At 39.9% G+C, this 13234-nt stretch overlaps 1 protein-coding gene across 5 annotated transcripts in view; it reads right to left on the bottom strand.

The window, feature by feature from the left end:
* CDK5RAP2 (CDK5 regulatory subunit associated protein 2) overlaps positions 1-13234 on the bottom strand; it is a 69078-nt gene that overhangs the window by 29114 nt on the left and 26730 nt on the right. For all 5 annotated transcript variants that reach the window (XM_014256299.2, XM_088065660.1, XM_088065662.1 and 2 more), the window contains 7 exons: positions 12582-12712; positions 10891-11006; positions 9311-9439; positions 5157-5252; positions 4519-4566; positions 3731-3918; positions 1068-1530 (listed from right to left, as the gene is read on the bottom strand). In XM_014256299.2, coding sequence (XP_014111774.1) covers positions 1068-1530; positions 3731-3918; positions 4519-4566; positions 5157-5252; positions 9311-9439; positions 10891-11006; positions 12582-12712 — 1171 coding nt within the window. The remainder of the gene's footprint in view (positions 1-1067; positions 1531-3730; positions 3919-4518; positions 4567-5156; positions 5253-9310; positions 9440-10890; positions 11007-12581; positions 12713-13234) is intronic.

Raw genomic sequence — 13234 nt, 5'->3', positions numbered from 1 at the left:
TGGACACTGCCAGGATGGGGCAGCCCCAGCTGCTCTGGGCACCCTGTGCCAGGGCCTGCCCACCCTCACAGGGAACAATTTTTTCTCAATATCCCATCTCCCTTAATATCTCAATATCTTGCCCTCCTCCATCTTCAGGCCATTCCCCCTTGTCCTGTCACTTCATGGCCAGAACAAAGCCCTGTCAACATCCCTTCATTTACAAGCCACTTCCTTCAGAAAAACAAACCCAAGAGGAACAAGCCAGAATAAAAATGAACTGCTCCTAATTGCTGCCTCTCAGAAATCTCTTGATCACCAAAGTTATGGAAACCACTCTTTGCAGAAGGTGCTACAACATTCCCTGTTAGCAGTGCACAAAATCAAAAGCAATGCTCCCCTTTGTCTGCTCCACAGGAGCCAAGATCTTCAAAGAGTTTTCAACTTCACTTCTATCACTGTTGCTGAAACAATACACAGAGCTCTTTAGCAGACACTGTTTTCCCACCTCTTTCTTCGGGATCACAGACTGCCTGCAGACACAAGGCTTCAAACCTGCTGGGGCCCCAGCACAGCCTGCCTGTGCTCCCAGAGCAGTCCCACACAAACACTGCACTGGCCACGCTGCTCAGACAGCAACACACAATGACAGGATGGTAATAAAAGCCTAAAATTAAGATTTGAGTTTGTGGAAGTGTCCCACGGACCCCTCCATAGCCTGCTCCCAGCTGTGATGCACATCTGGAATCTTCTAGAACACTTCTGCCATTTAGACATCATCAGTTCCAAATGCTCTAGTTCTGTACATTATGAACAAGAAGCACAGACTCTCTTTTTCCAAAAGCTGTAATATTTACGAGTATGTGGTCCCAGGGAGGATTGAAATTCAATTAATTAATGTTCTAAAGCACCCTGAAGTAGGAGATGAAAAGCCATGAACATTAAGAACAATTATCTAAAATATATTTGGCTTACATCTCTTTTCCTAATATTAAGTCATACAAAAGCAAGATTTAATATTAGAAATGAAACATATTTTTCCCTTTTATATATCCACTCCCTAAGTACAAAAAAGAGAATAAACTTACTTCATTTGTTCTAGTAAAAGAAAGTCTTTCATGCTGTTCACCCTTCTTACACACATTTTCTTGCTGATGTTCTGCTTCTGCATTTAATCTTGAATATTTTGACTTTTCTTCTGAGGCTCCTTTTTTGCCTTCATGTTTGAATCTCATGACATTACTCTCCAAAGTCATTGTTTGCGTAGCTGCATCTTTCAATTCCACTTTCAACAACTGAACCACCTTATTAATCTGTGGCACTGCATCTGGATAAAGCTTCTCTTCCCCATCAAAAGTTGATTTCAATTCTACTCGCTGCTTTAAGAATTTAGTGACCTGCTTGAAATGTTTGAGTTCAGCTCTTAGTTGAATAATCATTTGCCTAAGATCTTTTTCATCCTTTTTCTCTATATCTTCACTTGAACATTCTTCCTCTGTCGTGTTCAGATGATCTAACAGTTCATTTACAATTTTCATTTGTTCTTGTCTGCTACACTCAGGAAAGAGGAGAGAAAAGACATGAATTTAGATTTTTATTTAAGCAAACAAAAATACCTTCCAAGAAACCCTTCTGCTGTGTTGTGACATATCTGAAATTCCCAGGAGGTTCTGTTTTACTCACTAATGAATTACTCACTAACAGAGTTTTTGGAACTTTTTCACAACATGAATTATATCATAAATTGCCTCATCATGGCTTTTCTCCTATTTAACACAGAAATATAAGAAATATGAATGGATTCTCAAAAAAGTTTACTCTCTACCTTAAAAGTTAATTTATACCAAAAGCATACTAGACTCTAGGCCATATAATCATAGATTAGCCCAAATTGGGAAAAAACCCACAAGGACCATTAAAGTGCAACTCCTGGCCCTGATGTTGAGTTTTTGTGCAAATCTACCCCTCCACACATTTCTAATGGAACAGGGAAGATGAAAAGTGAGAAATCAGCCAAAAAGCCTGCAACACCAGCTCATTACAGACCACCAAAATACCCCGTGCATAACTAGCAGTTCATGAACAGCAGTTTGGAAAGCAATGTTTTAAGAGAAGCTGAGGCCAAATAAGAGGCATTTAAAGCACAAGCAAGCTCTGAAATCCTACAGACAATTTCATGTGTCCAATAGAGAGCTGTTTGTGCCATTAAACATATAAACCAGAGTTTTAAACAACTGCATTTGTATAGTTTAGCATTTGGAATGGTAGAAGCTAACTAGGCTTTTTATGGCTTCCTCTGGTATCTAATGGCATTAGTGAGAATTCAGTTATGCAAAGCACAGGCTCATCACCCATCAGCCTGGTCATTTATACTTGAACACAGGAAAAATTGCACACTAGAGTGGTAAAGATGATGGTGCTAGAATTACTCATTAGCCAACTTTTAAGTAAAGATAACAAATAAACAATGTTTTCTCTTCATTTCTAAAGGAGTAGTATCTCCTCATTCACCACTAACTACTCCTGTGACAACTAAGACAATTTATGCCTGTTGGGGGAGTTTTAAATAGCAATGTGAAAATACAGAATTGCCTGAGTAAAGCCAAGTGCAGCATGGTGAACACAGAAACCAGGGTTTGACTTGTGTAACTCCACTGGAGATTCTGCTCCCAGCACTGACAGGCACTGGAGAAGTCACAGAATTCTGTACATAATCAGTCCAGAAACCAGGAAAGCAACTAGAGAAGGAAAAGGAGCTACAGAACAAGGAAAGGAACATGAGAATGATCTACAGCAAAGCCCTAACTCAGTTCTCAACCAGGAGATTAAGTGGTGTAAGCATGAAACTGGGGTAAATCAGTAAGTCAGGGTGTCAGGGTAAGTCAGGGTGTGTGGTTTTCCTGTACAGATTTTTTTTTTGCTTGACATTGTCCAGTTCCTATGGAAATGAGCATTTCAGCTGGGAATTGATCAGATCCCAGTGTCACACACACACACACACACACACACACACACACACACACACACACACACAAATTCCACTGGTGCCACTAGGGCTTGTATGGATTTAGGTCCACAAGTGTTTTCTCCTCCAAGGAAAGTGACCCAAGAACTCAGAACATAGCTCAGCCAGTCCTGCAGGTGCTTGCACTGGAATAACCCATTGGTCAAGTGCAGGACATGAGCCCCAAACTCCCTAAACTGAAAGGCAGCAAAGCCCTGTCCAGGCAGTCCAGGTGAAATGGTGAAGGGCACCCAGTGTGCAGCACCATCCATTCAAAATTATCCCTGTAAAAAGTCACTGTAACTCAAATTCCTCCATCCTTAGATTCTTTTACACACTGTTTTTACAGCAGTAAAGTGTTGTCCCTTCCACCACATCACCCTTCACTGGCCTGTCCTCTCAGATATTTTGGTTTTCTCAAGAAAAATACCAGCTACAGTCAACTAAACCCTCTGACTCTGTTAGACCTCATCCTGGAAACAATCAGTCCCTGAAGTAAAGCTCTGTGGATCAGTAACTTTGGAGACTTTCTTTCTTGCAATGGGGTTTTTTTTTTAAGGATTTCTCCTGATAGTATGTTTCCTAATTACTTAATTGCATGATAGACTAAAATGGCTCTGAAGGTGCCTTGCCAATCTCTCAGGTAAATTAGACAGTGCAATTATCTAAATTCACTTTAGCAAAATTACCTTATTCTCTTCTCAAATAGAAATGCTGTTTAAAGCAGTGCATATCCCTCATACTTACGTAGATTCCAGCACAGATGTTCTATTTTCTCTTCTAAGAGATGTGAGCAAGCTCTCTTCTGTGTCATCTTCACTCATTCCTGTTCTGCCCAAGTGTTTGTCAGTTGTATCACGCTCAAATTGAGGCTTAATTGGACTCCTATAATGTCTGTCTTTGCAGAAATTCTCTGAATAGCCTGATGGAGTTATCTGTTAAAAAATTGCAAACATTGTCTTATTACACAGGTATGTAATGTTCTATTAAATTCAGGGCTGTAATCTTTCTGTAATCAGGTTCTGTAATTCCTGATGCTCTTTATCTACATTAAGAAGCACCCACAGACATTTTGCTGACTATTTATTAATAGAAAAACTAATTAACATCTATTTCATATGATTAATTCATAGGGATCAGTTGTTTAGTAAGGAGTAAGAAGATTTCCCTGAAGGTCTTTATCTAACAAGAGGCATGAAACTTCTGGAATGTTGCCTGCAGGCTGAAGATAACAATTTTATTAGCTCAGCTTTGAATCATGTGTATTTACAGTACAGATTCTGTCCTGGGATCTCCAAATTTAAGCCCTGATGGCTGGGACAGGACAGAACTTGGAAGCATTTACAAGCTGACAACTTTCTGTATAAAACATCATGGATGTGTCTAAGGGAATTTCTACCTGGGCTCTCTACAGTCATTCAAACCCCAGTTAAACAACCAAAATCTGCAGCAATCACATGAGAATTCTGGGCCCATTTGGGTACAATTCCCATCAGCAACAAGAGCCAAGGGAGTTTTTAAAATACGTCACTTACCCGTTTATCCACCTCACAAGGAAAATCCAAAGATACTTGAAGGCACACCTGGTAAACAGAGAAACACAGAAATTACAGATTTCATAGAGTAAAATATCATCCTTCTTCAACATTACAAACCAATTTGCAACCTGAGTTATTTCATGATTCCATGATGCTTAATCTTACACTGATTAGATTGAGAGGACAGCAGATTCCTCTTTGTATGAAAATGCAGTTTACAATTTACCAAGCTATCAAGCATTTCAACCCTAAAGAAGGAGCTCCAGGATTTTTCCCTCAATCACAGCAAGTGAATCTCACACAATTTATACTCCAGACCTGACTGCAAGGGGGGCAGGAGATCAACCTGTGTGGATGGAAAGAAACACAATTTCAAGGGACTCTCTGTCACCCCCATTCAGGGTGACTATGAGTACTCAAACACAGAAAACAAGATCCACAATGAAAGCAATCTTGAATGCAAAACCAGCCAAGAAATACAGGAAAAAGCTTCCAGAAGATCTTTAGGGTAACAGTTAGTTGAAAGCAAAATCCAATACCAAGAAAAGCATGTTTTGTTTGCAAAAGACTTTATGCTCTAAGAAAATGAAGACACTTTAAAGACATACGGAGAAGAGAGCTCATAATGTTCCTACCTGACTGACCCTCTCACAAAACTGACTGTTCTGCACCTTCCTGTCATTGTCACCATCTTCAGGCTGCATCACAGGCTTCTCTGTTGTTTCAAGACACTACACAAAGTATGGAATGATGTGAAAATGTAGCACAAAAAAAAATACTGTGATATGAAACATGCATAAATAAGTCAGTGATATGTCTTAAAAGAAAAATAAAAAAGCCTGTAATACAAAGTAACAAACACTGAATTAGATTCCTTCAATAAGATCAAAGAAAATTAATACAAACCCCAGGAATGAATCATATCAAATAAAGTGAAACTTTATCTTATGCATTCCTTCATTTTTATTTAACCCTTTCTCCTCAGAATTTATAGAACATTTAAAAACCATTTAACCTCTTGTGGCAAAGGAGCTCTGTATCTTCAGTCATGTCCCCATTCTGCCTATTTTATTTTCCAATTTCCAGAATTTATTTTTATTTGCTACATAATTTAGGCTCTTCTCCAGCATTCAAGAAATAGATGCTTTTAAAACTAAGCACATGTGGCTTGCTGTACACCAGAAAGATTTACTCTGCCACTAAAGGTTACAGTCTGCTGTGTCTATGCCTAAATTTGCCCATTTGTAGCAAATGCTGCCAAATCATCTTTTACTCCCTGTTTCCCACAGAACCCAACCCATCTCTCATTGCCTGAGCAAAGAGGAGGAGGAAGGCTCAGCTTTTTTTAGGAGCAGCACACAAGTCCCTGACATCAGCATCACTGAGAGCAGGAGCAGAATCCCTTTGCTTTGCTGGATGCTGTTGAGCATTTCCAGGGATCCAGGGGCAGCCACAGCTTCTCTGTGCCAGGGCCCCCCACCCTCACAGGGAAGAATTCCTTCCCAATATCCCATCTAAACCTGTCTTCCTTCATCTTAAGGCCATTCCCTGTGTCCTGTCCCTCCATCCCCTGTCCCCAGTCCCTCTCCAACTCTCCCGAAGCCCCTTTAGGCTCTGGAAGGGGCTCTGAGCTCTCCCTGGAGCTTCTCCTCTCCAGGTGAGCACCCCCAGCTCTCCCAGCCTGGCTCCAGAGGGGCTCCAGCCCTTGGAGCATCTCTGTGGCCTCCTCTGGAAAGCCTCATTATCCTAACCCAGAGGTGGGATACAGCCCTGACACAGAGGATCCCAACCTGCATGGGACAGAGTTAATTCTGCCTCCTCAGAACACCAGGAATTGAATGTATGTGTGGGATTTGATTTTGATTTTTTAATTGAGTATGCATTCAATGTATGTATACATAAATATATATATATATATAATTAACAAGAAAACACATTTTATCTCCCACCCCCTTGCAGTATAAGCAAGTTGAATGGTTTTAGGTATGAATTTTAAAAGGCAGAAACTGGATGGTGCAGAGTATTAATATATCTGCCTTTTACAATTAGAATTCTATATGAAAAACTGATTTCCAAGCCATGTTTGGGTTATCTTGGTACTTTCACTCAGACTTGTTTTTTCTAGAACAACACAGAGTAACAACAACTTGAAAGCTGGTGAAAGACACAGAGGGGGTTAGGGCATACAGCAAGGGCATGCATCACAAAAAAAAATTTCTGTTGTAATCATGGGATGCCAAAAGTCCAATAATTTGAATATTATTTTATATTTAAAAAAAAAACTACTTAGGTTGAATCTTCCATGTTCAAGGACAAACCCTACATTTGTGTATAAAAAATAAACTTATTTGCACACATAACTTATCCATGCAATGCAACTACCTTTTATGGGTCAACATTATTTAGTATCTGCTTTTCCCAGGCCAGTATTTGGTTTAATAAGTGAGGATTCATTAACGAAATTACTGTGTAAGACCAACAGGTTATAAATACACTGTGACAATAAATCACTGCAGGCTGAGCCTGATCCTATGGTCCTGTGTCTGAGAGGCTGACATGTCCTGTACTCCAAGGAATATGACCTAATGTACAACAAAATATTAAAAGAAAATACGTGTCTTAAGGCCAGAAAGGTAAGTGTACCAAAAATAAGCTGCCTGTTTTAAAGTATTTCTGTGGAGACTGAAAACCAGGAGAATGTTTTTCCTAAATGAAGCACTGATGTGGTTGGTTTGCAAAACTCCCCAGAGCCCTGAAGGCTGAAATCACTGAGGCTGCTCCTCTCTGAGAAGGCAGATGTTCAGAGGACAGCACAAAAACAACCTTTTCCTCTCCTCCTTCTCCCTCCCAGCACGATCAGGATGCCAAGGAGCAGAGGACAAGGGGCTGTCAGACCCTGCAGAGGCACCAGTGTGCACATTCATCTGATCTGTGCTCTGCCTCTGGGAAAGAAAAGCAGGATGGGAGCATTTTAAGAACCTGAGGAAGATTTCTCTTCCCATGTATATCCAAATCTCTCTTATAACACAGATGTCAGTATCATCCCAGCACTACCTGCCAACAAGCTCTAGCTCAAAAAAAAAAGCGAAGAAATAATGTAGGGGCTTTTTGAGAGTGGTGGTTAATATGTAAAACACACTTTTGTCACACCCATAAGCCAATATCCAGGTTGTCATTAATTGCCACACCTGATCAAAAATATAGCTTTTGAACTAAAACTTCTGACTTAAGAGCTTTTCATTTTTGAACTCCACAGTACTACAGTCATTCTGGCACTGGTTAAAATCCAAATTTAACTTTCCTATTTCTTTTCCCAAAATGCTGAGGTTCGTTTGTGTTTTTAAAGCTTCACTCTTTGTCATTCCCCATCTGATTCTGCAGCTTCTTCACTGAGCAGCCCTGTACGTCCCTGTCATGTCAAGACAAGAAGGAGCACACGGCATCCTGTCAGGATAATCCTGGCACAGGAATTCCTTTGGAATTCACTGTGGCATCCACGGGGATGCAGAGCCCTCTGCAGGATGACGAGACGAGACCAAGTGCTAAAAATCTTAACTGGGGAAAGTGCAGGTACCCAGAGAGGGATCACCCAGCAGTTTTTGCCAGACCTCTCAGTGACACATTAATTCACCATTTCAATAAAACTGTGGCACACCTAAAGGTCTGTTGCTAATTTGAAATATACTTCAATTAAAGACAGCATGGCTATGTCTTAAAACTGAAGAAGCAAAAATATTTTGTGACTGTCCCAGTATACCTGCAGCACATCCAGGAAAAGACAAGAGCTCTTTTCCTGAGTCTTGCAGAAAAAGCATTAACTCCACAGTCCTACTTCTTGAATCAGCCATTTCTGCATGTAACTGATTCAAACTATTTCTAATCTTGTTCTTTTGAGTTTAATTCAGAAATTAAAGACACAAAATATCAACACCATCATCATTCCTTTTATATTTTTTCCTTCCTCTTCAAGACACTCTGCACAACGATGGAACTGAAAGCAAAAGCCACAAAGGAGCATGAAGACAAGCACTACCAGCCACATTCCAAGTAACACTTTCCAAGCTAAAAGGGTCACCCAGAACCTCCCTCACCACTCACACACACGTGGGGACCCAGCACCCAAAATTCTCTCAGTGCAAGTATTCTGCCAAGGCCTCTCCTTCCCCACAGCTGAGAACAGCCCCAGCTTTGGGGAAATGACTGAAACACGCAGCAAGGATTATTTCCTTGCACCTTCAGCAACCCACTGCAGTGCTGGCCCCTTCTTCATGCACTTCTCTATTCTGTGTGAAGAAACAGTTGCGTGTTTAGGTGACCTGAAGTTCTATACCCTGGTTTTTGGCTACATTGAACCCTCATATTTTGAAGACACATCAGAGATCTGAAGGAAACTCTTAAATAATTAGACAGCTTGAGAATGACTATACAACACCAAACATATTTTCAGGAATAACTAAAATGTTTTCTAAGATATTGCTTTCTTTGTAAAATTAACTACTTCCTTCCCTTTCAATTGACAAAACAAATAGATCACAGACCCAATTAATATTTAAATGAGTATGTTGCTTCCCTAAAATCAACTTGACACATCACTGAACACTTGCATTGAGCTGCTTCTGTGTCGTGCTAACATGTTGAAGTTGTTTACATCATTAATTTAAAAAGTTATTATAAGGAATTAGCAACCTCAGCCCCTGGGGTTTGCACTCTTTCTGCACTGATGTAAATGACTCCACAAGGCAGATGAGATATGAGAGCAAGACTCACTACTTTAAAACAGAAAACCTACCTCTCTGTGGTTTGATATTTTCAGTGCTTCCTTCCCTTGAGAATCCTTTGTACAGCATCCACACTGTCTTGCCTTAAGTTCTTGATTAATTGACTGCAGCTCTTTGACCATCAGGAGCAGGTCAGTAACCTAAATAACCAAAGGAAGAACAAGCAGAACTGGTAACATCCAAACTAGTAGGAAAACAAATGATGACAGATAAATCTCCAGCTGGACACAAACTGCAGAGTTGGAAGCCTGGGTTTGTGTATCTGCTCCTGTGTTCATCTCCCTAGGTTTGGAAACATGCTTCTGTATTTGTGAATTAGTGCTCAAGGCACCTTCATTTGGAACACTGTAGTTCAGGGGCAGTTTTTAACTTCAGGTAACAAGTTTCACAACTCAGTAGCAAGAACAAACCTGAGGGCACCTCACAGGAACAGCTGATTGGAGAAGAAACATTTAATGTAAGAAAAGACAGCATTACTGGAAAGTAGCAGCATTCAGGAGCAAGCTGTTCTCTCTCCAGCCCCCTTTAAAAGGCACTCTCATTCTGAGCAGTTTCACAGACACAGAATCTTATTGGGCACCTGGGCTCAAAACTCTGACAGCCACAAAGCCATGAAGTGTATCAAGAAGGCAATGTTTGGAGAAAAAGAGTAAATTTTTTTTATCAGACCAATTTATATACTTGGAAAACCAGGTCAGCTTAGAGTCACACCCTTTTTCCAGTAAGAAATTACTTATAAATATATTTTTCTAATGAGTGTCCCTGAGCCTTCTGAAGAGAACATGCTCAGAGATAAAAGTGGTAAAACCCCAGAATGGCACTGGGACACAATCTGGGGTTTTTTTTAGGGACACCTGTTCCAAGTAAAACAAACTTCCCTCCTTCAGATTACCCACCCCCAGGGCATGAGCACCTGCCTACAATTCAGCTGTCCCTGAGAAAGGAAATCTTCACTTACGCTCACTCCCAACCAACCATATTCAAAATTATTCATTGTCATAAACTGGTGCATGGATCAGATGTCACTGCACAGGATCAGGAGAAAGAGAAGAAGTTTCTCAACTCCAATGCTGATTTATTGTTTGGTCTGCACATTTCATCTCTGTGAATTTCAGCTCCCCTTAGGCAGAACAGAGAACTCACCTCAGGGTTATTTTTTAACATGCCCTATTTACCAAAAGATTTGCAAATCCTGGGATGGAGTGTGCTATACAGAATATAGACACCACCACCTCCATGATTAATGAAAGGGCATGAAATACACATTGTGGGCTGCTCAGTGCAAAACCTTTCTTGGGAGCTGATGTAGATGATGTCTGAAACATGGTACTGAGTCAAAACCTTGAGTCCAGGTGTCCAATACCACAAAACCCTGGCTGCAAATCACTCAGCTTTCAGCTGATTCTGAAGCCCATGTGGTGTAACAAAGTCTAAATAGTTCATAAAAGATGGGTCACAAACCACAGAGATGGGAGCTTCAAATCCTTTCAGAACTACTCAACTGTACCTAAATAAATGTTTCTGTCAGAGACACAGAAACTATAAACAAATTAAGCCATTAGGAAGAGTAAATAATAAAAAAGATCAATACCTTTTTTTTAAGTTCTTCCAGAGACAGATGGTCTATCTGAAGGCTTAAATGGTCTTGTTCTCCTAAACAGATACTCATATAAGATGTTTGATCTCCACAGAAAGATAGTGTTTCATCTGCCAAAACAGCCAAGGACAGACATTATTTCAGAAACTCCATTTGCAGGAAATCACAGCACAGAACACACAGGACTTTTCCAATAAGGAGCTTCCAGTAAGTCTGTGGGAGGCCAGTTAGAATGTTTCAGTCCCAAAATAAGCTTTCTGTTTAATTGAAAAAAATTTTGTCCTCTTATTTCTTTGTGCTTCTGTCACACAGACATGCTTCATTTTCTGTGGCTGTATTTTCTGTGGTTATCAGCACGAGTTATGAATGTAATTCTGAATTATAATCTACGTATTTAGCATTACAATTAGAAATAATTTTCAGAAAGGATAAGTTAGGCATGAATAGTTATTCTATTTAACTATAGTTTTATGAGCAGGAACTCAAGGTCTCAAGGCAAAAAGCCAGGTTAGACAAAATTAATGAACTTATTTTGCTTTTGGGTCAAAAGAATGCAGTAATTGGATTGAAAATAGTTATTTATTCACTGCCTCTATAACTGCAGGAATTATTTATGTTTCAATAAACACCTGTTTATTTACAATATAAATGACAGACAATTCTATAAATAAATCTCATTAGACAGGGAGAAAGCATAACTAAATTAGGACAAAAAAGAGACATGCAAATCCTACTCCCAGTTCTGACACTGATCCTGTGGCTGCTGCAAGGACCCAAAAATCATTACTAATTTTTCAGCCTTTATTCCTACCAGCCTCACTCTCAACACAACAGCTCCTGAGAACCCTGGAGTATCCACAAGACCCTTTGGCCCACCCTGGTTGTTGATTATCCGAGGGCTTGCGAGGTTGGAAACTCTGAAACAGCTGAAGTTTACCTTTTGTCACTTATCAGAGCTGTCAAGTGATGCTAAAATTGAAAATCTAAGTTGAAAGGGGAAGTGAACAGGCTTTACTGTTATTTATATATCCCCTATGGGATAAAAAAGAAACATCTTGTACGTATGCAGTAAACTATTTAATGATACCCACTTATATTATTCTTTTCTATATCTAAGAATATACTAAAAACACCTCCCAAGACATACAGCAAAAAAGCCAGAAGCTAAGCTATATTTAAAAGCTCTACTTTTTCTGAATTACTAAGTAACAAAACTTCTGGGGATTTTTCCTTCCTCTGGAAATAGGAAACCTCTGCTAGGAGGAGGTTACCAGTGCCTGAGCCACAAGCTCTTTGGGAAGTAATTACACCCCATGGTCAGAAAGTGATCCCATGGCCACTGACTGATTCCACATCACAAATCTCTGACTTTTGTGGGAAACAGCAAATTCTGTGGGTACAAAGCTGCAGGCAGCATGAAATGATCCTTGGCAGCAGAACTGCCACAGAATTTCTAACATTTGCAGCATGGAAAGAGAGAAACTGTGTCCCTCTGTATGTGCCCTGATTGCTCCAAGACATTCTGCTACAAATCCACCAAATCATTTGCAGTATAAAAAGTCAAAAAGAAATCTTTTCACACCATTTTACTGTCAAATATTTTTTCTCCACACGAGCAAACTGACTGTAATAAAACCATCTTCCTTTTGTGAAAGAGGAGGGTTGGGCTGGGCATGGATACAAACCTTGGTGGTTTTTCATGTCCTTAATCTGATCTTGTAAGATCTTCTGGAGATTCCTGTTACCTAAAACATCTTCTTCCAGCTGTTTTCTCAACATGAAAATGTTGTTCAGTTCCACTTGCAAGCTATTTATACTGGAAAAAAGGGATAAATAAATCTCTGAGATTCAATTCAAAACATTTTGGTGTGCATTGGTGTTTCCTCCACCCAGGTTTGCACCAAGAGCCCATTTCCCTTTCCCCATGGCTGGGTTTCATCCCACACTTCCATCATTCTGATGCATAAGCACAAACAAATCCCTGCATAGAAAGAGGAGATTAAATGTTTACATACACAGCATTTTCCTGCTTTTTTGAGCTGTGCTGCCTAAGTCAGCTTCCCCATGACAGAGCTCTTCTACCAGCCTCTTTCTGAACAGTTCTTTTTAAGGAAAATCTAAATTACTAACTTCTAAAAAGTATGCCAGAAAAATATCATTGTCACATAATGCTGATGGCTTTGTGTATTCCATTATGCGGTGACCATGGAAACTTTGTTCCCTTGTCACAGAGCTACAGCAGATAATCTAATGCTGCACTTAGGAAAAATATCAAAAGACCCTGTTTCATTGAAAATAGAACCCAGACACAACTAAGTGTTTTATTTCTTCATTTATC

The sequence above is a fragment of the Pseudopodoces humilis genome, chromosome 22, assembly GCF_049639895.1.
Source record: "Pseudopodoces humilis isolate 2021_Gansu_Grassland_sample_001 chromosome 22, ASM4963989v1, whole genome shotgun sequence".
NCBI lineage: Eukaryota > Metazoa > Chordata > Aves > Passeriformes > Paridae > Pseudopodoces > Pseudopodoces humilis.
Note: the sequence above shows the minus strand (reverse complement) of the source record. Positions and strands in the feature narration are given on the sequence as shown.